This window comes from Pipistrellus kuhlii, unplaced genomic scaffold, assembly GCF_014108245.1.
Source record: "Pipistrellus kuhlii isolate mPipKuh1 unplaced genomic scaffold, mPipKuh1.p scaffold_m20_p_5, whole genome shotgun sequence".
Classification (NCBI taxonomy): Eukaryota; Metazoa; Chordata; class Mammalia; order Chiroptera; family Vespertilionidae; genus Pipistrellus; species Pipistrellus kuhlii.
In genome coordinates this window covers 52,704,402-52,731,604 of record NW_023425551.1, presented here as the reverse complement: position 1 = coordinate 52,731,604, position 27,203 = coordinate 52,704,402, and the positions used below count along the sequence as shown (strand labels likewise).

The 27,203-nt window shown below is 35.9% G+C and overlaps 1 protein-coding gene and 1 non-coding gene across 18 annotated transcripts in view; both read left to right on the top strand.

Moving 5' to 3' along the window:
* SENP6 (SUMO specific peptidase 6) overlaps positions 1-27,203 on the top strand; it is a 91,821-nt gene that overhangs the window by 25,603 nt on the left and 39,015 nt on the right. For 10 of the 17 annotated variants that reach the window (XM_045573119.1, XM_036414458.2, XM_036414455.2 and 7 more), the window contains 6 exons: positions 2,543-2,563; positions 14,750-14,820; positions 16,541-16,683; positions 19,549-19,840; positions 21,956-22,185; positions 26,140-26,310. In XM_045573119.1, the coding sequence (XP_045429075.1) occupies positions 2,543-2,563; positions 14,750-14,820; positions 16,541-16,683; positions 19,549-19,840; positions 21,956-22,185; positions 26,140-26,310 (928 nt within the window). The remainder of the gene's footprint in view (positions 1-2,542; positions 2,564-14,749; positions 14,821-16,540; positions 16,684-19,548; positions 19,841-21,955; positions 22,186-26,139; positions 26,311-27,203) is intronic. The other 7 variants (XM_036414456.2, XM_036414459.2, XM_036414457.2 and 4 more) reach the window with 7 other exon arrangements.
* Positions 10,201-10,306, top strand: LOC118706201. The gene has a single exon (XR_004983936.1). It is a non-coding gene; the product is annotated as a U6 spliceosomal RNA (small nuclear RNA).

The following is a 27,203-nucleotide window of genomic DNA, read 5'->3' as shown; positions in this document are numbered from 1 at the left end:
TCAATGTTTCTAGCTCTCTATCCCTCTCTCTTCCTCTCTGTAAAAAATCAATAAAATATATATTTATAAAAATAAATAAATAAAAATAAAAATAAAAATAAATAAATAAATAAAAAACCAAAATCTGACTTAGTTTATATTTAAAGAAACAATCCTGAACTAAAATACTTGACAAGAAAAACCAGGAGCAATAAGGAAAACACAAAGTTTTGTCAGCAGGATAGATTCTACTTTTATTTTTTATTTATAGAGTAAGCATTTTTATACCTCCTATTGCAAAGTAACTGTCATTGAAAATATTTTAAAATTCAAAGACAAGTCATTGAGAGTTTTTCCAGTTTTCTTCCTTCAAAAACATTCATTTCATACTATATATCAGGCATAGGTGAGGTACAGAGTAGTCAAAGATGAATATGACAAAGTCCCTGCCTTAAAATTCAAGTCTGATTAAGGTGGAGGTCAGAAAGCAAGTGAACAAACAATTTCCTGGTAATTGTAGTAGGAGAGATATACAAAGTATGTGTAGTACTATTTACAGAAAAGGGAGGGGTATATACCGTATTTTTCAGACCATAAGACGCACTTTTTTCCCCCCAGAAGTGGGGGGAAAAAGTCCCTGCGTCTTATGGTCCAAATATAGTCTACACATATACTTTAAAAAAAAATTTTTTTACTTGCCCGGCTCTGTGTGGTCTCTGTGTGCTTGCCCGGCTCTAAAATGGTTCTAAATGCTGCTGTTTACTTTACAGGGTTGATTACATGTGATTATGACTGTGATGTTGGGTTTTAATGCACATAAAATATTTTAGGACACTATTTGTTTCAGAATCTTTTTTTCTTCATTTCCCTTCTCTAAAAACTGGTGCGTCTTATGGTCCGGTGCGTCTTATGGTCCGAAAAATACGGTAATTCACAAAGGAAGTGTTAAAGTAACTTTTGAGTACTGCATGCAACAGAAACCACATAGTCAGAGTCATGAAAAAAAAGATATTTACTCATTGGTTTTACTTAGTAGGCTTCAGGTGACGGTAGCGCATTGGTTTTTTAATAGTTTCTAATTTTTATTTTTTCAACCCTTAATTTGAAATTAAAAGATATGCCACCAGTTAGTAATTCACACATACAGTCTATTCTTCTTAGAGTGTGGTATAACTCGTCCCGTAAATAAATCAGACCTGTTTTTTTAATAATTTATAGTGATTTAGTAAGATACAGGAACAAGTATGTCACACCTTTTTAATCTAAAAAAAAAAAAGGAGATTGTTAAAATATCAGATGAGATTAGCTACTATATGGGAGGATATTACCATCCCTATTTTCTTATTGCTATTCCAAATGTTAATTTAATTCATATTAAAAGATAGGTTCTTGATTTACTAACAGTGATGGAGGAGAAGGTATGAAAAAAAGCAGAAATTAAAAAATGTATATAACTGAATACCATCTTCACCTCTAATTTTTTTTTTAATACATTTTATTGATTTTTTACAGAGAGGAAGGGAGGGAGATAGAGAGCTAGAAACGTCGATGAGGTCGATGAGAGAGAAACATCGACCAGCTGCCTCTTGCACACCCCCCACCGGGGATGTGCCCGCAACCAATGTACATGCCCTTGACCGGAATCGAACCTGGGACCTTTCAGTCCACAGACCGACGCTCTACCACTGAGCCAAACCGGTTTCGGCTTCACCTCTAATTTTTATAAGTCTTGCTACAAGAGTACATTTAGTGGTTTATGTTTTACTTACATTTCACTTTTTGGGGTTTTTTGTTTGTTTGTTTTTATTAAGGGTAGGTAAAAAAGACTTGAAAGGCCCATAGGGGAAAATAAATACAAGAGTTAATGTGGGGACTTAAGGATTTTGCAATCTGTTTTTGCTTAGTTCTGAATATTTAGTTTCTTTACTAATAAAAAGTAATATTTTTAGAATGTGGATTTTATTCTAAATTGAGGGCTTTAATAACTTTTAAGTAATTAATGTTGGTAGTTTTTTATGTTTTCTATGAACTATGGAGAAGGGTGGATCTTTTATATACATTAGCATTTTTTTTAGAGGCCATCATCTTAAATCTCACAACTTTCCTTGTATCTCAAACCATACAATAAGGCTTTGGTGCAAAAGTTTCAACTTTAAAATTTCTTTTTCTTGCTCAGAATCAAATAATCACATCTAATAATAGAGTTGGAACCACTAAAATTATTGTATGACTTTCAGGAAATTGTATTGTTTCTTGAAGACTTATTTACATAACTATAAATAACATATACTCAAATGTTGGGTGGTTAAAGCTTTCAAGAATTTTTCATATCTTTGTATATAATTTTTTCTTCCTTAAATATGTTTAGATATAACGTATTTTCTCTATTGACAAAAATTGAAAAACAATTTACATATCTGACAAGATTCAAAACAGTATATAATGTATGAAAACAAATTAATCACATTAGAGTTTTACCTTATTTACAGTTACTAAAACTACAGTGATATATAAAAAAATGAGGTCTTACCTCTTACATTTTTTTTCTTTTTTATGTTTTAAGCAATCTGGACCAAAAGGAAAGGTAAGTTTAATATCGATGAAATTAGAGCATGGATATAATATTAAATATCAAATGATTTGTATGCTTTGAAAAATATCCATTGATTTAGTATCACATTAAAACTTAGTAATTATTTTAATAAAATGAAATGTACTAGTAAAAAAACATGATATTTGGCCATGTTGGTAATGTTTCACCATAATTCTTAGTATAACACTTTTTATGAATGGTTATTATATACTTAGGCTAATGTGTGACTTCTTTCCTTTTAAAACTAGTGTGTTTCAGTGTCTTAGTAGTAAAGTTGATTTTAATTCTATTACTAAAATCTTTCTTATTATATTTTACACTTTAGTAGAGTGAAGGGAAAATGGAATTAGAATACTTCAAGCTTGGAGTTAAAACTCTAACACCAAATGTATTCCTATTCTGACCCAAAAAATTTGTAACAGAATTTTATGATCATTGTTTGTTCCCTATGTAACAATACTGGCAAACGCATTGTTCTTTTGCAGAAATGTTGAGTAATGTAAATAACATGGGAACAAATTTTTAAGAACACATTTCTTTTAAGGTTAAATGGTTGTGATTCTTCTAAGGCAAATGTCCATAAGAATAGCTTCTTTGCCCTAGTTAGTTGTCGGCAAACTCATTAGTCAACAGAGCCAAATATCAACAGTACAATGATTGAAATTTCTTTTGAGAGCCAAATTTTTTAAACTTAAACTTCTTCTAATAGCACTTCAAGTTACACTCTCCCAGACCATGGTATTTTGTGGAAGAGCCACACTCAAGGGGCCAAATTTCTGCATGTGGCTCGTGAGCCGCAGTTTGTCGACCACGGCCCTAGCTGGTTTGGCTCGGTGGATAGAACGTTGGGCTGTAGACTGAAGGGTCCCAGGTTCGATTCTGGTCAAGGGCATGTACCTTGGTTGTGGGCACATCCCCAGTAGGAGGCATGCAGGAGGCAGCTGACTGATGTTTCTCTCTCATTGATGTTTCTAACTCTCTTTCCCTTCCTATTCCTCTCTGTAAAAAAAAATAAAATAAAATATATATATATATATTTTTTTAAAAATAGCTTCTTTGCTCAATGTATAAATGTAGAATATTTAATGCATATTTTTTTCTGAGAGTTGTAAAGTATTTTCTGAACCCTCTACCCAAAAAACAGGTGAACGGCCCTTATATTAAACAAAATACTTTCATGATATTGGTGAATGTCAAAAGAAGGGACAGTCTGATTTAACTGTATAAAGGGCATTTTATAAAACACATTCCATCTTCATGAACACCAAGTTTCTGAAATATAAATTTAAGGATAATCCTATCAGCAAAAGTTTTGGGCGTATTTTACAATCCTGAAATATATCACAAACATTACTTGCTTTAGATGAATGGGTTGTGTAAATATTTTACGATTCTGGCAAAGAAAAATTATTTTTCCATTGTGTCTTTTTGTTGTTGTTTTTGAGTTAATCATTATTCTTGTCAAATATAAATGAGTCATTTTATATTTTTAACTCATAAGTGACTATGTTTTGGCAAGCTATTAAGATGTTTTTAATAAAATTGTTAAAGAATGCACATTAAGTAACTCTTAATACAGTTATATTGAAACAGTCTTATTTTATAAAAATGCGTTCTTATGCTATATCATAAGATAGATAAAATGTAGTTACTGTTACATTATCAGAATAATATAACAATTTAGATTATTTTTTAAATTTTATTTTCTGTTATTGACAGTATTACAGATTTCCGCCCCTTTATCGCCCCCTCCATTCAGTCCCCTCCGGCATTCCTGGCACTGTTGCCTGAGTCCATGGGATATGCATATATGCATATAAATTATTTGATCTCTTCCTGCCCCTGCCTCCCACTCCCTTCTCCTGTGAGATTAGATTATTCTCTTATTCACAATAGCCTTGGAGGGTTTATATTAATTTTTATTCCCACTGTTTTGGCTCCTTAGGCATATTTCTATAGAGGAAAGTTACCATATATTTCCATAGCTATGTGCCAGGCACTCTTCTGGAAGCAGACAAAAATTCCTGCCGCCCTCTTAAACTTATATTCTTAAAAAAAAAAAAAAAAATATATATATATATATATATATATCAGAGAGAGAAAGGGAGAGGGAGAGATAAAAACATCAGTAATGAGAGAGAATTATTGATCTGCTGCCTCCTGCATGCCCCCTGCTGGGGATCAAGCCCACAGCACAGGCATGTGCCTGACTGGAATTGAACAGTAACCTCCTGGTTCATAGGTCAATGCTCAGCCACTGAGCCACACTGGCTAGGCTTACAGTTCACAGTCTTGTTGGAATAATACTGAATATTAGATGTAGAATTAAGTAACCAGCATTATCAGTAGGTATGTAACTAACTCTAAAATGGGTTTGGTAATACATACTCAACTTTAAAGGAGATTGTGAGGAACAAATCAGACAATTATTTAAAACTTACACATTCTAAAATTTGAAATTGCTGTAATAGTAATAGCTACTGAAATTCTTTCAGTCTTTTGTACTAAGATTAATGCCAGGGACTACATATGCAGCAGCAACTGTTTCTAAAATACTTTGTAGGGAAAACACCTGAGTGATTTAATTCAGTAGTTTAGTTACTGTTACTGGTAGGTTGAATTTTACCCATTAATTTTTTGGGTCCTTATCTAAAATTATTTTCTATTTAGCTTTGTCAGAGATAAACTGAGAAGAACTGTACATCAGTACATTTTACTTTGTAAATTTTTTCACATAAGCCTCCTCTCCCCCTCCCTCCTCCCGTGAACACTGAGCCACCTTTTTTTCCTGATCTTTGGGGAGTAATGTCCCTTAACACATGAGGAGCTATAAATCTCTGAACTAAATTTTTTATTTATTAAAGATAATGGTTTGTTGAATAAACAGAAAGGTAGGTATTTGTAGAAGGTATTGTTTTCCCCAGTTTTTTTCATTTGTACTATATACTGGGCAATGATGTGTGATTTACATGTAAGACCAAACTGGAATAAATAATAAATAAGATTAAGATCTAGAGCTCACAGACAAAAAAATTGCTGCCAGCTTCTTTGCTGTGGGTGACTTTAACAACTTGGGTGACGCAAATTTCTTTCTGACTCATAGACAGATGGGTTGTGAATACAGTGTCTGTGCAGTACCAGGAATTTAGAATATTTACTATATTAGAACTGTTTTGTTTCTGTTTTTTCTCCCTCTGTAAATAAAGAATCCCATTATGAAATTGAAACATATAGAGATTTTATAATTTTTAAAACAATTGTTTTCATTGGTATTAGAATCATGTTAATTTCTTTCTAATAATTTCCCTAATAACGTTTTAATATACATAACACATAATAAAATATAGCTGTGTATTCTGAATTTTCACCCCTCAATAATATGCCCTACCATTTTTCCCTACCATTAAGTTGGTTTCTAAAAATGATTTTTAATGATTTCACAATAGTTTGTCCTGTAGATAAATAATCTATTTATCCCTTAGCCCATTTCTGGTTGTTTTTTATTGTTATGAATGGCTTTGTATATAAATCTCTAAATGCATCTAGTAAGATACAGCTCTGGGAAAGGATCCTGGGGGCTAGATTACAAATGTTTTTAATGTGCTTGATAAGTACTGCTGAAATGTTTCACAGAAAGGTGATACCAATATGTAATAGCATTATAAATTGTGTCCCAAGGTATTTGAGAATAAAATTATATTCAGATGATACTGTTTTTTTGTAATTGTAAGAGTCACTTGAAACCTTAGAAATAATGAGTTGAGCATTATGATAAACAACAAGATTGATAGTATTATTAATTTTCTTTTATTCATTTGTGATTAATTGGTATATATATTTAAAAGACTATGCCGAAACCGGTTTGGCTCAGTGGATAGAGCATCAGTCTGCGGACTGAAAGGTCCCAGGTTCGATTCCGGTCAAGGGCATGTACCTGGGCTGCGGGCACATCCCCAGTAGGGGATGTGCAAGAGGCAGCTGGTCGATGTTTCTCTCTCATCGACATTTCTAGCTCTCTATATCTCTCCCTTCCTCTCTGTAAAAAATCAATAAAATATATTTAAAAAATAAAAATAAAATAAAAATAAAAGACTAGAATGCCATTCACAATAACTAAAATATTGGGTGATAAAATTAATGATGTGTCACTTTTTTATAAATGTACCTAAAGAATGTAATCTGGAACATTTTTTTTTTTTTTTTGGTTGGTTATTAGGTATTTACCTTAAAGGAAGTTTATATTTATTTACTCTATAGTAATATAAATAGCCCTGGCCAGCATGACTCAGTGGTTAGAGCATTGGCCTGCCCACTACAGGGTCATGGGTTCAGTCTCTCTGCTCCCTGACCACTCCTCCTCTTTTGGGTTCATGTGGGAGGCAACCAATTGATGTGTCTCTGTAACATTGATCTTTCTCTCCTCCCTCCTTCCCTTCCTCCTCCTCCCTTCCACTCTCTCTAAAAATCAATGGAAAAAATATCCTCACACCTAGAGTGAGGATAAAAAAATAAATATAAGTAATAATATAAATTATATATACCAGGTATTACTTATTTATGTATATTACAATAGTTCTAAATCTTAAAGTATAATTAATGCAATTTTAGTAAAATCTCAGTGACTTTAAGAAATTTGACCATTTTTGAAGTTTTAGAAGAATAAATATTTGAGAAAAGCAACAGACTTATTTTTTTAAAAGAATAGAAGGAATGACTTGACACATAATAAAGTATATTGTGAGGAAAACAGTGATTGAAAACACTAGAACTAGAATAAACAAGTAAACAGACTACAGAGTTCAGGTATATTCAATTTTCAACTAACCAGTGTTATCAGTAAATATAAACAAGTTTACAGTGCCTTTGAAATGTCTGAATTATGATACTTGTTCATTAACCGACAATGTAATATTTTGAATTGGTGTATAATGGATCTACATGGTGTCCAGTGGTTTTGACATTATCCTTGTGTGGCAGTGCTTATACAAATATTTGCCCTGATAAATACATTTCAAATTACATTCTACCTTTTAGATATGTACATTTTTTTCATTCTAGTTATCAATAAGCATAAGGATACAGTGGCAAACAATACATACAAAATCCATGACTCCTATAGTTTAATTTTGATGGGCACAGATAATGACCAGGTAAACATGGAATAGGTTCTATGTAAAGAAGTGTAATTGGATGATACAATAGAGAATAATAGTATAGATTGCATGTTCAGAGAAACTCTTTACTAAGAAGCTTAACTTTTAACCAAGGACTAAATGAGTCAGTCAAGCTATGATCATAGAGACAGCTTTTCCAGATAGAGATACTAATGCAGGAATGAGTTTGGCATGTTCAGGAACCGAAAGCAAGGCCAATATGTCTTGAGTTTGAATAGCAAAATAGGAAAAATGTTATGAGGTGAATTTGGTCAGGTCAGCTAGGGTCCAGATTATAAAAGCCTTTTTGTAAAGTGATCTGCAGAGTTTGGATTTTATATTAGTGCTCTCAGTGGAAGCTTTTAGGGCATTTTAGGTAGGAAAGTGTTATTACCTGATAAATCTTGGAGATTAAAACATTTTGTAAATGACTTATAATTTGACACATTTGAATTAAGTCAGTGACATTCAGTTAAGGCTAAACATGTTCCACTTTCCAAATAGAGATGTCCTGCAAAGGAAAAGAAATAGTTGGTGACCAGGTATTCACACTATCCCAGCAAAGTTAATTAAGGAGTTGGGGGGGATGGAAAGACAGAAGTAAAAGGAGTCTTTAAGGCCTTTTCTTGGGAGGAGTTGTAGAGGGGAGTAAAATAAATTTAAAGACCTCAGCCTGTTAGGAATGCAATAAAACATCTGGCTTGAAGAAATAGTTGGAATCATGATGACATCTTAAATAGAAACATGCGATTGGAATAAGGAAGCATGTCAAACTCAAAAGGCTAACATGGGCCAAATAAGGTTTAAGTCTATGTGGGCTACAAAAAATAAAAAATGTTCAATTTTCATAGAAACATAGGTTTATTTCAACAGAGACATGCCGAATACAGAGAGCTGAAATAAATAATCATTAACATAAAATAATAGAACATTTTAATAAAAATATTTTTTCTTGAACATTAACTTACCCGACACTGAATAACTGCACAAAATAATAAGCGTAATGAAAATAAACCTATTTTTCTTGTTCTCCAAAAACAAAATATTTCCTGTTGCCTACACCAAACAAATCAGTCCAAAACTAATGATATAGCAATTGGTAGTTAAAATACTGCTGCCCTGGCTGGTTTGTCTCAGTGGATAGAGCATTGGCTTGCGGACTGAAGAGTCCTGGGTTCAGTTCCTGCGAAGGGCACATGCCTGGGTTGTGGGCTTGATCCCCATCCGGGTACGTGCTGGAGGTAGCCAATCAATGATTGTCATCACTGGTGTCCCTTCCCTTCCCCCTCCCCCTCCCCTTCCTTCCTCCACCCTTCTCCCTCTCTCTCACTCTCCCTCTTCCCCCCTCTCTGAAATCCTTAAAGAAATATATATATATTTAAAAAAATACTTGCTACTAGTATTAGTGGAGAGAAATGTTGGCTGGCTCATAAGGGAAATGAATGCAACAAGATTATGGTAATCAGTCATTATTGAACATTGTAGTTATTAATTATGTATAACAGGATATTGTAAAAATTAAGTTATGAAATTTTTATTAAAACGTTTCTTACAAACTGTTAAATTGGCTGGACCACAAAAATATTTGTTGTGGGCCATGAGCTTGACATGCTTGATCTAAAGAGAGGAACTTTATTTGTTAAGTCAACTGGGATGGAGGGATGATGACAATCAATAGCAATTGTGCAAGCCAGTATAAATAGTGGAAAAGATGAAACAGTAAAACAATGTTAAGCAAAGAGAAATGTAAAAATTAAAAACTAATAAGATGAAACTGTAAAGTCTATTCAGTGTTATAATAATTATGACCAAATTGAATAAATTTAATAAAAAGATAAACTAATTGGGTTAAATCCAGCTATTTTAAGTTGTTACAAGAATCAGACATAAAATAATAATTTGTAAATAAAGGGGTTTTAAAATCACAAGATATACAAACAAAAAGAACATGAGTAGAATTTTAATAACAATGAAATGGTATTAAAGAGCACATTTTATAATGGATACAGGCTTTAAGAGCATAACCACTAAGTGTTGTCAAAATATTTGAAATAAAATATGCAGGAAGTTTTCAGTTAGAGTACAACTGTGAGAGAGTTTAATACATGTTTTTGAAAATTAGACTATAAGTTTAACATGAGTTTTGTAAAGTGAATACACTATTTTATAGAACTTTACATTTTTTGAAATCAGATCAATGGAAAGATTGATAAAAATTAATTACTATTAAAACCAAGCTTAAAATGGGGGGAGGGGGTTAAGGATACATGTAATACATTAATCAATAAAGAAATTTTAAAAAACACTAAGCTTAAAAAAAAAAGAAGGCAACAGCCACCAGATCCTGGTTTCTAATACCACTCTAATAAAAGGAACGTGGAGAAATTTCTGATTCTAGCGATGGGTTAAGGAAAACAGAATGAATGGACATCTTAAGTGTCAGAAACTAACCAAGTATTCAAAAAAAACAGAAGAGTACTTGTTTCAACAGCATATATACTAAAATTAGAACAATACAAAGAAGATTTTAATGGCCCCTGTATATGGATGACATGCAGATCGTTAAGCATTCCATATTTTTGTAAATTTTATGTTATATTTTATCAGAATAAAAAGCACACACACAAAGAGGAATGAGGTTACATCAAAACAGCACGAGGGGCAACTGAAAAAGCTCCCAAAGGCAAAAACTGAAACAACTGGATTACAAGCTAAAGTATATAAAATATTCATGAGTGGTATAAATGAATATATTTATTATTGAACTAGCCCAGGATTTTACAAACTTCAGTAAAACGAATTGGGGGAGAGGACAGCTGTTTATTACTAAATTCCAAGAAATTTGTGTAGCTAGGCCCCCCTTTTCAGGAAGTGGAGCATAACTAAACTAACTCCTTTGGTGGGCTAGACTGACTGACTGACTTCTAAATAGAGCGTGGAAAGGGAAAAATAGTTACTTAGAGTGGAGAAACCTGGCAAACGGTCCACTTTTGCCAAAAGATCATGGTTAGCAGCACCAGTGTTAAAAAATCACATTGATAGCATGTATCGTCTGATAGGTGGATAAGAAGGGCACTTCACATCGGTGATACTCTGACCCCAAACTCACAGCCTCAGTCTAATCACAAGAAAAACAACCAGGAATACCCAGGTTGAGGTGCATTCTACAAAATAACTGATCACTTCTTTTTCAGTCCAATATAAGACTGGGAAACAAAGAGGAGACTAAGGAGACAGATTAAAAGCAGTGTATCTGGGATTGGATTTTGGAATGAAAAAGATATTAGTGAAATAGCTGGTGAAACTAAATAAAATCTGAAGTTAATACTTGTGTGCCTGATTGGTTTGTTTTTTGTTTTTTACATGTGAGATGGTAATGAAGGCATTAACATTAGGAGAAACTTAGTAATGGATATTAGAGAATTGTGAATTGTATTTTAAACTTTTCTGCAAATCTAAAGTTATTCTAAAATTAATTTTTTAAAACTTGTATTGCTGAGGCCTGTCTAACCTTTACTGAACAGAGCATTCGGATATTGTAAACAATTCTGCAAACAAATAAAAGCTCTTTCAATTCACTTTATGTTGCTTGTAAAATGTTGCAACCATGAGGTAAGGTGTTATCTAAAACTTCTACACAAAACACAAGTCCTCAGAAGCGCCCCCCAAATCTCCTACCTTATATGACATGACAGGGATGCTTCTCTGCTTTTGCTTGGCTTGAGGTAGAAAAGAAATATCCACTGAAAAATTCAATCCTAGACTTGAGCTTCAGATCAGTTTGGAGTTTGAAATTTTATTATCTGTAGAATGATGGAACCCTTAAACCAAGAAATTAACATAAAATTTGATTTTTTTTTTCCACATAGCAAATCTTTTTTAAACTAAAATTTAAAGAACACAGATAGTTTGTGGCTAGAAAGTTTCATTCTTTTTTCAAGCTAATGCTTTTATTCTGAAATTCATATACTCAAATCTAAGGCATGTTTTTATTTCTGTAATTTATTCATTATAATTTTTAAAACAACTTAATTTGCCCTGTTTGTATAGGAAAATGTAGCAAAAATTGGATGTAGAGTGAGCATAATGTCTGAAATGCCCCACAACTGAGAATCTGGCCTAAAACTTGGGCACATGCCCTGACTGGGAATAGAACCAGTGACCTCTTGGTTCATGGGTTGATGCTCAACCACTGAGCTACACAGGCCAGGCATAATAGTTTATTAACATTAAATTACAACACATTATAAAGCATGGATATTATTGCCTCAGTCACTACTGAATAAATCTGTGCTTATATTTCCCAGAATATTTATATTTTCAGATTTTTTTGGCTGCTCAAACTTACCTTGTTGATAATCCTTAGCATTTAAGTATATCTGTTGCCCTGACCAGTTTGCTCTGTGGTTGGAGTGTTGGTCCACAGACTGAAGGGTGTCGGATTAGATTCCTGGTCCAAGGATACATACCTTGGTTGCAGGTTTCCCACCCCCAGTAGCAGGGCGTGCAGAAGACAACCAATCAGTGTGTCTCACATCAGTGTTTCCCCTACTTCCATTCATTGGAAAAAGTATCCACAGATGAGAATTAAAAAAAAAACAAAAACACAGATATCTGTTGTCCACTGTTTTAAAAAATATATATTACACAGAGTGTCCACAATTTTAAATAATATATACTACAGATAGTGTTTGGAGTTTACTATAATACTTTGCTTTTAAAAATCATCATTTCTGTTGCAATTTAAAGTTGGTTTCTTTGCCCAGCCATGTGGCTCAGTAGTTGAATGTCCCATGCACTAAGAGGTCACTGGTTTGATTCCTGGTCGACGCACATCTGTGGGTTACAGGCTTCATCTCCACTAGTGGGCATGCAAGAGGCAGCCAGTCAAGGATTTTTATTGATATTCTATCTCCTCCATTTCTCTCTCTAAAAAAAAAAATACAAACATATATCTATATGCATATATACATTTAATATAAAAAATATATGTTTGTTTGTTTTTTTAAGCTGACGGGGTGGAAATTGCCCACTTGTACCAAATGCTGCTCAATAATGATGAAACAATCATTACTCATCAATATTAATGCAGTTTAGCAGGATTCAGAGTTTGGCATTGCTATTTAATAGTTGTGTGACTGTGGATGGGCAAGTTAATTAACCTCACTTTGCTTCTGTTTCCTCACATATAAAGTGCTAAAATATATGTTTTATAAGATTATTGTGAAGATTAAAATACTTAATAGATGGGAAGCACTTAGTACCTGGCACATGATGCTCACTGTTTGCTAACTGCTATTACAAATACACTACTGTCATTATGCTTATTATTTTCTTCCTTATGTCATTTTCATATTTTGTTCTCAATTTAGATAGTTTGACTTTTACAATACAGTATTAAATCTTTACAGGAAACTTTCTTTAGAGTTTTTGTCTAATTTGGTATTGTTTACTAGTGTGAATGGATTTATAAATAATAGAATAACCTCTTATTTTTAATATCCTGATTAAATAAAATAGGAATAATTTTAGGATAGCAAAGTAGCTATTATAGTTCTCCAGTCAATTGCATTTGCCAATCTTCTTTAATGGTTTGTTTATCCCATAATTAGCTATAGATTTAATTTTTTTGCTTTGTATTTTAGGACCCTTATTTACTAAGGATTATTTTCAGAATCCTGAAAATCAACTCTATTTATTTTTATGTATTTGTATATATTTATATACAAATGTATTTTTAAAAGTATAAGTATATTCCCATAATAGTCATATTCTTGTATTAAAATTCTTGTATGATTGCTAATTTTGTATATAACACTTTTTATACTTATTTTGGGATTTTCCTCAGCCAATATTTTATTTGCTATGTATTCTTTTATTTATACCCAACACATGTGAAAATGAAGCATTATGAGTTTTTTGTAATCAGTTATTTTTTTTAATTCTTCCCCAAGGATATTTTTTCATTGATTTTTGGAGAGAGGGAGAGAGAGAAATATTGATGTGAGAGAAACATATCGATTGGTTGCCTCCTGAATAGGGCCCGGGCCAGGAAGGAGCCTGCAATCAAGGTATAGGCCCTTGACTGAAATCGAACCCAGGACCCTTTGGACTGCAGGCCAACACTCTATCCACTGAGTCAAACTGGCTATAGCATGTAATGTGATTTTTATGAACTGATTAGGGGTCTGGTGTACAAAATCCATGCATGGGAGTGGGGGAGGGGTCTCCTCAGCCCATCCTGTACCCTCTCTAATTCAGGACCTCTCGGGGGATGTCCCACTGTCAGTTTAGGCCCAATTCTGGGATTTGACCCTAAACCGGCAGGCAGACATCCCTCTCACAATCTGGGACTGCTGGCTCCTAACTGCTTGCCTGCCTTGCTGATTGCCCATAACTGCCACACACATACACACACCCCATTAGCCTGATCACCCCTAACCACCTCTGCATGAGGGCCTAATCACACCTAACTGCCCCCCCCCACCAGCCTTGTCGCCCCTAACTGCCTCCCCGCCCCCCGCCAGTCTGGTCACCCCTAATTTCCCTCCCTGCAGGCCTGATTGCACCTAACCACCACCACCCCTACCAATCTAGTCACCCCACACAGCCTGCTGTTCAGTCATTAGTCGTTCCTTACTAAACCCCCCCTTCTGACCTTGTTGCCCCACACAGCCTGCTGTTTGGTCTTTACTGTGATAGCATCCCAGACAATTTGTATATTCCTCTATTAGTATAGTTTTATGCATTTGGGGAACTACTTTGAAAGAACAGTAATCTTAATGCCTGCTATGGGGTTTGATAAATTGACTGTCTAAGCAAAAAATAGTCACTGACTTTAGAGATCTTATAATGTGTTATTAGTATGTTTCTGAATTATAGTTTTGTTATTTTACAGTATCACTTTTATATGGCAAAGAAGCTATGATTTGCTTTTAAAGTATTATAAGTATTTTCTCAATTTTTTCATTTTGAAAAATATTTTTTTTTGTTAGAATAAAACTATGTATATTCCCTTTTATAGGAAAGAATATCCACCTCATGTCCAAAAATTTGAAAATAATCCTGTAAGGTTAAGTTGGCCCCAAGGTGTTGGTAAGTGTACAATTTTACCTGATACATCTGTAAAAGATTTTGAGTAGTTTGAAAGGTAGAAGTAAAGCTATAACCTTGGCATTAAAATATTCCCAGGTATAATATAAATATGTAAAAAAAAAAATTGTAACTGAATTGAGAATTTATTTAATTTTGAATAAAATCACCAAGAAATGGTTGCACATTCAGGTGATTACAATTTGAAATCTTTATTATTTTTTGTTAAGTTCAAAACTCAAATCTTTTTTGGGTTATAGCATCAAAATATGCAAATTGACCGAATGGTGGAAAGATTGGCACAATGACTGATCGCTGTGATGCACACTGACCACCAAGGGGCAGACGCTCCATGCAGGAGCTTCCCCAGCCCACAGGTCCCGGCAGGGGCAGGTCTGACGAGCAGGCGGTGCCAGGCCAGCCAAGACTGGTGACAGCATGGGCCCTAATCACCCTGCTGGTCACCCCACAGATTGGCCCTGATCACTGGCCAATCCTAGGTACTCTACCCATGTACAAATTTTGTATACCAGGCCTCGAGTGTTGGAATATTTTATCCTGTAACTAGAGGCTTGGTGCATGAAATTTGTGCATATGGGGGGGGGGGTCCTTAGTCCAACCTGTGCCCTCTCGCAGTCCAGGACCCCTCGCTCCTTACTGTCTACCTGCTCCCTGATCCTTAACACTCTGCTTGCTGCTCCTATTGCTGCCATGTGAGCCCTGCTTCTGGCTGAGCTGCACTCCCCCTGTAAGAGCACACTGATCACCAAGGGCAGCTCCTATGTTGAGTGTCTGCCCCCTGGTGGTCAGTGCACGTCATAACGTCTAGTAGTTCTGATCATTCCGCTGTAATGGTCTTATATAAGCTAGAAGCCCGATGTATGAAGATTCGGACAAGAATGGGCCTTCCTTTCCCTGGCTGCTGGCACCGCCTTTCCACTCCGGCCCAGGAGCTGCCTCTTTCCACTCCAGCCCCGCCTTGCCACACTGCCCAGAGGCCCTGAATAGCTGGGGCGGTGCAGAACGCCTGCATCCCACCCCTGGCCACTCGGTGTCTGCGTATGCAAATTAACCCGCCATCTTTGATGGGTTAATTTGCTTACTCCTAATTGGCTGGTGGGTGTCGTGAAGGTGTGGTCAATTTGCATCTTTCTCTTTTATTAGTATAGATATACCTGCATTATTGGGCTGAAACTGGCTCTTTTACATTACCTGAGGGGTCCCACCAATGCATGATCAGGGCCTGGGATAGACAAAGGAGGTTGGCCAGTCAGGGAGGGACTGTGGGAGGGCTTCAGGACATGTCAGGCCCATCTCGCTCAGTACTGATTGGCCGGACCCCAGCAGTAAGCTAACCTACCTGTCAGAGCATCTGGTGGTCAGTGCATGTCAGAGGGACTTGTTGACTGGTCGACTGTCAGCCCTCTGGTTGTCAGTGCACATCATAGCGAGCAGTTGAGTGGCCTTAGCATATCATTAGCTTTTTATTCTATGATTGAATGGCTGACCAGTCAACCAGACACTTAGTATATTAGGCTTTTTTTTTTTTTTTTTTTTTTAATAGGATTGTCTTGACTTAAAGTTCTGATTATTCTTTATTGGATGTGTTGAAACGTTATTTTAACTAAAACAATTTGATAAGTTAGTATTTTTTCATAATCAGGATCATGAGGAATTGGTAAAATTTCATTTTAGTACTTTTATTTTTGTCTCCTTCCTTTAGATCCTATAATGAAGAAAACAGAAGAATCTGAATCGTACTTGGAGTCTGAAATCAAAAGGAAAGTATCACAGAAACGTCACAATTCATATCTATCTGCTACTCCTGTGTCCCCTGCCTCAAAAAAATCTTCAACTGATTTAGAGGTGGGTAAGGTAATTATACTTAGTTGTTTATGAAATGGTATTTTAGTAATATGATTTTTAGTATTTATTGAATTGTAGGTGAACTGTATTCATACTACTAAAAGAGAGACAAGTTACTTAGGCAAACTTTTCTGACTTCACTAGATTTTTTAACTATACAAAATCTAGAATGTCTTTTTCTGGAAAGAATATATCAGTGCAACATACTCCAAATAACTGCTCTCAACCAGAATTTTTTTTTTTAATTGATTTGAGAAAGAGAGTGAGGAATGGACAGAGTGGGGAGAGATAGATTTGTTCTACTTATTTATGCTTTCGTTGATTGCTTCTTGGATATGCACTGACCAGAGATCAAACCTACAGCCTTGGTGTATGGGACAATGCTCTAACCAACTGAGCTATACCCAGCCATTGTCTCAATCAGAATTTTTTTTTAATACATTTTCGTTGATTTCAGAGAAGAAGGGAAAGGGAGAGAGACATGGAAACATCAATGATTTGAGAATCATTAATGCACTGCCTCCTGCATGCCCCCTACTGGGAACTGAGTCCACACCCTGGCATGTGCCCTGACCAAGAATGGAACCTCCTGTTAACCACACAGCCGGGCAGGAGTAATGTTTTTAAATGGAGTGGTTAGATCTCATATATGGATCTGGTAGCATCCAAGTACAATACATCTTTATAATGGCAATCTCATTCTGTCATTTCATTGTCACAACAAATATTTGTTCACTAGTTTCCTTTGATATTAGGCTAAAGTATTAAAATAATTTTCTTTTAGACTGAGTTATTTCTCTTAAAAAACAGATTAAATGGATAGTTGCCAGAGTGTAGGGGTAAGGTGGGATGGGTGAAAAAAGTGAAGGGGAATGTAGTCAATAATACTGTAGTTAGTTTGCATGGTGACACATTATTCCTAGAATTAGAGTGGTAATCACATTGTAAGGTTTCTCAATGTCAAATCATTATATTATACACCTGAAACTAATGCAATATTGTATATCAATTATACTTAAATTTAAAATAACAATCCTATATAATAAAAGCCTACTCTGCAAATTGTCCCTTTGGGTGGTCGTTCGACTGGCAGACTGAGAGTTCAACCACTAACCATCAGGGAGAGGCACAGAACATGGTGGGCAGTGACGCCATGGCGCTGGCAGTGGGTGCTCAGCTGCTGGGGCCTGTGAGGAGCCGGGCGGCAACCAGTGGACTGCAGGGGCCCATTGGGCTCCTGGTGTGTTCACACAGGAGCAGATCTGCAAAGCCTGCCAGAAGACAGCATGCTGCCTGCCCGGCTTCCAGGAGGCCCACACTGCGCCCTGGTCCACGGCATCCGGCCACGCTTGCTGCATCTTCATGTGGGCATTCTGGAGCTGTGATTCAGGCGGTTGGGGGCTCAGAGACCCAGGTGTTGCCCAGGGCTCAGAGGTCACCTGGTCCCTGCCCTTCTAAGCCAGACCTTGATCCCCAGCCAGGCCTAGAGACTGCACCTTCGTGTACAGGCCTTTTAGTACAGTATAAATACATATAATATACAAAAATAATTATTAATAGGTTTAAATTGTATGTTGTTACAAAATTAAGTAATTATTTGGCGTAAATATAGATGTAAATGCTGAGGTAATAAGTACACAAATAAGTTTCACATAAGTACATGACTGTGGAAAGAATGATAGTAATATCATCAATACCTTTAATTTTTTCTAATTTATATGCCCCAAATCACATGATACTGTTAGAAAACATTTTTTTAAATATATTTTATTGATTTTGTATAGAGAGGAAGGGAGATAGAAACATCGATGAGAGAAAGTCATCGATCAGCTGCCTCTTGCACACCCCCCACTGAGGATATGCCCACAACCAAGGTACATGCCCTTGACTGGAATCGAACCCTATCCATTGAGCCAAACCAATCCCGGCCAGAAAACATTTTTAATAACATAACTGTAACATAGAGTAAGCCTTCATTACAAAATTTTTGAAATACTGACTTAGAAATCAATTGTCTTGCAAAATTTTGTTAACCAGTACTTATAATTCATTTTTTCAACATTTAAAATTGTCCTTTAGTTTGATTTAATAGTTTTTATACCACAGGAAATATATCATTAGTGATATTTTAAATGGAAGGTTTAGCATTCTTCTTTTTTTTTTTTTCTTTAATGTTTTATTGATTTTCTGCATATCCCTCAAAACAGGCATATACCCTTAGTGGGAATTGAATCGTGACCTCCTGGTTCATGGGTTGATCCTCAATCACTGAGCAAAACCAGCTGAGCTAGCATTCTTATTTTATAGAGGAGGAGAAGCATTTGTAGTAGGAGATTCCTTGACATAAGCATAATCATGTTGGGTTTTTGGAAGGTTTTATGTAGAAATTGAGAAACTAGATATTGATTCCCTTAATACGTTAAGTGCCAAGCCTGTTTTGTCTTGCTTTCTGTTTAGCCCACGATATCCAATTTCACCAATATACTGGCTGCACCAGTGACTGACAGGTCTGGACAGAAAGTATAGTGTCAGTCACTGGTGACTGACATGGCACTTGATGTGTTAAGATTATTTATGCCTTGTATGCTGGAGTGAAGGTCTCAAAAATTTCTTCAGCATTCTGCTGCTAAATTCTAACTAATATGACATATTCAGGATTTTTGTGGTAGTCATGGTGATGTGATGGGAAGTGAGAGTTAATTTTGAAATATTGTATGTATTTGTTCCATGATGTTGGAATAAAATGCCAAAGTCTTATATTTTTTTGAAACCTAAGTTTTCTGAACAGTATGAATATTGTCCAAAATGTGGTCAAGAAAAAGAAATCAGACCAAATGTCAAAGTTGTGATACTCTTTTTCCTAAGGATTTGCCCAGAAGTTGCAGACCAGCTACAGCTTTGAATGAATCAACTAGTTCGTTATTGAGAACATCAAATCATCAGAATTCTGGAGGACAGAAGTCACAAAGCACAGCATTAACACCCAACAAGTTTTATGGCAACACTGTGGGAAAGGTTCCAATTGATATTATTGTAAATTGTGATAGACAGAATTATTTACAGGCTAATGGGAAAGTCATTTTATCTAGGGCTAAAGGCGTCAAGACCACAAATCTAAAAGAAAGGAAAATAAGCTTGTCAGACCTGAATGATCCAAGTAAGTGTTTTACTTCCTTTGGTATTGCTTATATCAGTTCAATATTATAAGGTGAACATGAGTATATTTGAGAAGTATAATTTTGTGTGAGTTATGTAACATTTTTTGGGTAGGTGATTAAAATTGTATTCATAGTTAGCAAATAATAACTCACCTGGCCTGCGGGTATCAGTAGACCTCTGTGCCACTGTAGCCCTGCCTTACCTGCTAGCTTGTTGGGCTCTAGCCTGCTGTCCAGGTCGATCCTGCACAACACGAAGTAGTGCATAGTGTGGCAGGCGGCCAAGGAGGAGCCCAAGCCCAAGCCCAGGCTGTGCGCTGTGCTCTGTGCTCTGCTCATCCTGGCCCCGCTGTGATTACTGCTGCTGTTCGGGTATATAGGGGGAGTGTCCTCAGGAGAGGCTCCTGCTGCCACAGCTTGTGCTCAGCATCTGGCACCCATTGGTCAGCTGAGCAGTGTTCCTCTGTGGGAGTGCACTGACCACCAGGAGGCAGCTCCTGCATTGAGCGTTTGCCCTCTGGTGGTCAGTGTGTGTCATAGCTACTGGCCAGTCACCCAGTCACTTGGGCTTTTACACACACACACACACACATAATAAAAGCACAGAACTTGTCCACATTCCTAGGTCAAGTCCATGTATGCCTAGCTTTCTAACTTCAGCCTGGTTAATTTAATCTCTCTGACCAATAAATGGATACATTACCATATATATATATATATATATATGTCTAAGCAACCAAACAACTGGTCCACTGGTCGCTATGATGCACACTGACCACCAGGGGGCAGATGCTCCCACAGCCAGTCAGCCCCAATTGGCCTCCCCAACTTCCTGTGGCCCCTCACCCGGCTGGCCAGCCCTGATATAGATTGCATGATCAAGCAAAAAGTGATTTTTAAGCTAATTCTTGATGCTAAAGTACAGAGTATTAGTGGGATTCTGATTCTGACAGAACAAGCTTGTGGGTAATTGAGAAACAGAATAAGTGGCTAGTTGGACTAGAGAATAAAGAATGAAAAGTGGAATAGTATAAGAAAGTTGGAGAAGTAGGCAAGGCCCAGGTTATGTACATTTATAAACCAGAGTAAGGAGTTAGGATTTGACATAAGTGCAGTGTAGGTGACTTTGAGGAATTGTGATAAAAGGGATGGGTCTGGTAAGATGTGTGTATGTGTGTGTGTGTGTGTGTGTTTATGTATGTATATATACACACACACACACATATATATATATATATGCACACACACACACACACACACACAAGCCTAAACGACCGAACTATCGTATTGATGCATACTGACCACCGGTGAAGGGGTTGGGGGGAGTGGTGGTGGCAGACAAATGCAGGTCCCACATTGGGACCACTGCTCAGCTTACCAACAGGCATCAGACATATAGCTCATGGCTGGCTCTCACAGCCCAGAGAGTGCTGCAGAGTAGCAGCGAGCCTACTGAGCGGCAGCAAGATGAGCAGTGGGGCCAGGATGAGCAGAAGCGGCAGGTGGCATTGGAGTGCTGGTTTTGGTCCAATCCCCAAAGTCAAATCTATGCACCAAACCACTAGTTTAATAATAAGTATAAGGCATAAGAGTAAATTACCTTCCTAATAACTTTTCTTGTCCATGCTCATTTATTCAAGATTAATTGAGCATTAGGCACTGGTCCAAGTTCTTCCAAGGACCATTTAGGATTTTAGTGATTTCCTATATGCGATAAAAGTATGTGGTCACATGAAGCTTTATACATATTTAAAATTCATGCTATTTGTGAACAATTTGTATGCTGATTATCTTTATACTTTAGCTTTTTGGAACTTGGAAATGTATACTGATTAAACATTTAAACATAGGTGTATGTTTCTTTGTGGGTGATGATGATGGATTATAAAATCAATTTTATACTTGTATGTTATTTTGTCAGTTACTATGCTTTATTTTTTAATTGTTTTATAAATTCACCAGATAGAGTGGATTATATCTTCATTTACTTTTATTAATCTCAGATCTGGAGGAGATCCAAAGCAGATTTGGTATATTCCCCATTTTGGTAATATATTTACATTTTTTTTAACTGCCAGAAATGAAATACATGAAGTATTTAACATTTTTTATAGTCATTTTGTCCAGTGATGATGATGATGACAATGACAGGACTAACAGAAGAGAGAGCATATCTCCTCAACCTGCTGACTCAGCATGTTCTTCCCCAGCACCATCCACTGGAAATGTAGAAGCAGCACTAAGTGAAAATACCAGTAGAGTAGAGCATGAACTAAGAAGCATTCCAGCAGATTCAGAATTAAATACAGTTCCATTGCCAAGAAAAGCAAGAATGAAAGATCAGGTACTTTTTACATTTTTTTATATTTATCCAGATTATGTCTCACCTTTGGGATGGATGTATTTGGAGGGTAATTTGGCAGTGTTACTAGAAGAAAAAGATAAATTATTCATTTAGTGTGGCTTAAAAGCCACTTGGAAGATTATTTGGAAGAACAATCCATTAATTCACAGGTTAAAGTGTAAACAATTCAGCAAGAAGAAATAATGTCACAGCAGCAAGTTAAGTATAAACAAATATATTTTATAATTTGGGAACAGGGCGAAATCATTTTTAACTTCATTGTATTCAACTACATCATTGTTCTATTATACCTTACTGTATAAATTTTTCAAAATACTCAGATGGAAAAGATAAAAATTATGGCAGGGAGTAGACAAACAATAGACCTAGAAAGCAGTATTTGTAATGCAGATGACATATATTATGTTAATATATGTAATATACTAAGAACTCTTAAAGAAAAAAATAAAGTGAAGAAAAAGAATAGACAAAGAAAATTCAGATAATAAACTACCACATGAAAAGTGTAAATTAGTAAGTTAAAAATGACTTTACCTGTTCCCAAATTATACTGATATCAAATATACTTATTTATACTTACATGTAGTGTAACACCAATATTATTTCTTCTTGCTAAATAGATTACACTTGAACCTGTGATTTAATGGATTGTGCTTCCAACTGATCTTTCAAGTGGCATTTTAAGCCCCACTTAATAACCATATTCTAAACAGACTTTCAAAATGAATACAAAATTAGTCGATATAAACTTCTGCCAAGAATCTGAGTAAAAGAGTACTTTTGTAATTTGCTGATGGGAAAAAAAGGTGTTAGGATCTTTGGAGAAAGCAGTGTAAAAATATCTATTGAAACATTTTAAATGACCAAATAATTTATTCCCTAGACTCAATTTCAAAGGAATCCTCCTCCTCCCCCCCCCCCCCCCCCCCCCCCCCCCCGCTCCCCAGTACATAAGAATGTATAAAAATGATTGTTGGCATATAACTGCATACAGTATCATTACCCATTAATATGGAAATGGATGAAGAATTTATGGTATATCCACCTCATGGGCTTTTGTGCAGCCACTGGCCAAAAAATATTCAAACTATATTAATGACTTAAGTTTTCTGCATGGTACTGTTAATGGGAATACCAAGATGCAAAACTATGTCATTTTATTTGAAGAAAAAAAAAATTCTTTTTTTTGTAAATAACCTTTAAAAAATATTTTTTAAAACCTGAAAAAAAAATTACATATGGGGCGCTGGTTTGAAATGTGTTCCTATACACCAAAAATATTGCAAGTTCGATTCCCCAGCTGGTCAGTGTTGGGGCAGGTTTTGAATAGTTGATCAATGTTTCTCTCTCTCCCTTTTTCCTCTCTCTCTCTCTCTCTCTCTAAACAATTTTTAAAAAAATCAAAATAGATCCTTGGATAAGGTTGAAAAAAAGTTAGGACATGGGTTTATATATACATGTCAGGGATTATAGGAATATAAATAAAAATATGGGAATGTACATATTTGGTGGTTAAGATGGAAACCATAGGAATTGAAATAAAAAGCAATTATAAAGATTAAAGAAAAAGTAGGGATTAATATTTTTAATATAATCTTGAAGGATGCCTTTCCAAATGTGTATGCACAAGCAATAATAGCAAATGAAGTGACGAATATATTTGAGTAAATATATTCATGAAATATATGAAATACAGAACAGTGTAGCAAAACCTTATAAACATAATTTGATAGGTAAATGCAAATGAATTAAAAATAGGGAACTGACCGTATGAGTTAGTCCTTTATAAATTTTTAATTTTTTAAAAATCAAGAAATAGAAACTATAGAAAAATGACTAATGGAAATGAATAGAGTTCAAACTAGTAGTAAAGTATTGAAAATGAAATTAAAGCAATGTATTTTAACTGTCAGTGCTAAAACAAAAAACAAAACAAAAAAAAACTTCAGGTATAATAGTATCTCATTTTGGTTAGTGTTTGGAAGAATAGAGTATTGATTATATAAACTGGAAAAATAATTGCTATTAGGCAATTTGGCAAAAATCATATATATCTGGATTTAGCTGTGAGAATACTTCTTGAAAAATAATGTGTTGTGCAAAAAGTCCAGAAAGAACTCAGATGTCAGCAAAGGAGAATTAATTAAATCAATAATGGATTTCCATGTGCTAGAATTTGTGGGCGAGCAGTTTTCAACCGGCACATTGAACAATTAGGTTTCCTCAGAGATATTTTAGAGGCTCCTTGGAAGCGTATGGACTACCCTATTTCTAGACTCATTTTCTACTATGTATTCAGCTGGAGCAGTTCTTAAATTATCTACTTACTAGAGGCCCGGTAAATGAAATTTGTGCATGAGAGGGGTAGTGTCCTTCAGCCTGGCTTGCATCCTCTCCAATCTGGGACTCCTTGGGGGATGTCCAACTGCTGGCAGTCAGACATCCCTCTCACAATCCGAGACTGCTGGATCCTGACGGCTCGCCTGCCTGATTGCCCCCTAACTGCTTCCCTGTTGGCTTGGTCGCCCCTAACTGCCCTCCCCTGCCAGCCTGATCACTCCCAAGAGCCATCCAAAGGGAGTGGCCTGTGGGGTCAGGCTGAAACTAGCTCTCCGACATTCCTTGAGGGGTCCTGTGTTGCGAGAGGGCTCAAGCCAGGCCAAGGACCCAAATGGTGCATGATTGGGCCTGGAAGAGACCACAGGAGGGCTCCAGGGTGTGTCTGGCCCATCTCGTTCAGTCCCAATCAGCTGGATGCCAGCAGGAAGCTAACCTACCAGTTGGAGCATCTACCCCTTGGTGGTCAGTGCACATCATAGTGAGTGGCCTTAGCATATCATTAGCATATTATACTTGGGTTGAAAAGTGGACTGGTCACCAGACGACCAGACACTTAACATACTGGTATTAGATTTTATTATATAGGAAAAATATTTTTTACCCTGGCCGATGTCACTCAATGGTTAGAGAGTTGGCCTGAGTACTGAAAGTCTCAGGTTCAATTTCTGGTCAAGGGCACATGCCTGGGTTGTGTGTTTGCTCCCCATCCCAGGGCACATGCCATAGGCAACCAGTTACTGTGTCTCACATCAGTGTTTCTCTCTCTTCTCTTGCTCTCTCCCTCCTTTTCTCCTTCCCTTCCTCCATTCCACTTTCTGAAAAAGCAATGGGAAAAATATCCTCAGGTGAGGATTAACCAATATATATATTATATATTTAATAAATATATATATTTAGTAATATATATCAACTACTTTAAAAAGTTTAATAATATAAAGAAGCATCTTTTATTAATGCAGGTAGCCATACTCTTAAATCACCTTTTTTTCTAAATTGTTGATTTAACTCCAGGTTCTACAACCACTACTACTGTTACTAGCTAACTTATCTAGTATTTTTTTGTGCCTGAAGCACTGGGCTAAGCTGTTTATAAGCATTAGCTCACTTGAGTAAATACTCTTACTCTTCGTATTTTACAATTTAAGAAACCAAAATTTACAGAGTTAAGTTCACAAAATCAGATTAAAAGATATGTAACTGATTTGAAACCAAGCAGTCTTCCCAGAATACCATTTTTCACTGCTGGGCTATTATTTTAATTTAAAGTAATAACTACATAAACTATAGCTATATAACATACAGAATACCATTTTTCACTGCTGTGCTATTATTTTAATTTAAAGTAATAACTACATAAACTATAGCTATATAACATACAAGAGTTTATTATATAAAATCAAAAAAAATTCTTGATTTTATATGATAATATAAAATCTGAAGTAACTTAATCTTATGTTTTGATAATTACATTTCTCATATCGGGTCTTCTGCATATATATATATATATATATATATATATATATATATACACACACACTTAGTTCAAAGCCTTGTTTTAGTACTTTAATAAGTGCAAATTTTTTTCCTTTTCAGTTTGGTAATTCTATTATCAACACACCTCTGAAGCGTCGCAAGGTGATTGCTCAAGAAACTTTAGTTGATCCTGTATCTTTAAACTGCCCAACTTCCTATGGCAGTGTCATTTTAAACTGTCGAAGTATACGAGTAGGGACACTCTTTCGGCTATTAGTAGAACCTGTAATTGTAAGTACATTCTTCTGTGTTCATTGTACCAATTGTAAGATTCATAATTCTGTGGCTAAGGCTAATAAGTGATACTTTAAAATATTTAATTTAATTGAATATTAAATTATTTTTAAGATTTCATATGTAATAGTATATAAATAAGTCTAATAAAAGAATAATATGCAAATTAACCATCACTCCAACACACAAGATGGCTGCACCCATGTAGACACATGATGTCTACCACAAGGTGGCCAGCAGGGGAGGGCACTTGGGAGGGACCAGGCCTGCAAGGGAGGGCAGTTGGGGGGGGGGGTTTCCAGGCCTTCAGGGGAGGGCAGTTGGGGGCAATCAGGCTGGCAGGGAAGCAGTTAGGCATCAATCAGAGTGGCATGCGAGTGGTTAGTGGGTGATCAGGCTGGCAGGCAGAAGCAGTTAGAGGCAATCAGGAAGTCAGGTAGGCGAGCGGTTAGGAGCCAGCAGTCCTGGATTGTGAGAGGGGTGTCCGACTGCCCGTTTAGGCCCAATCCTTCAAGGGGTCCCAGATTGGAGAGGGTGCAGGCTGAGCTGAGGGATACACACACCCCGTGCATGAATTTCGTGCACCAGGCCCCTAGTTATAAATAAGTCCTGACATTAAAATCAGTAAAAACTTTTTTATAATTCATTGCTCTTGGTAGTGACATATTCATTGTGGGAAGATACTTAGTATTTTAACTGAGTTAAAAACTTTCCACTTCTTTCTTTAAATAAATAAATATATATATATATATATATATATATATATATATATATATATATATATATATTTCAAAGAGGAAGGGAGAGTGGGAGAGAGATAGAAACATCAATGATGAGAGAGACATCATTGATCGGCTGCCTCTTGTATGTCCCTACTGGGGACCTAGCCT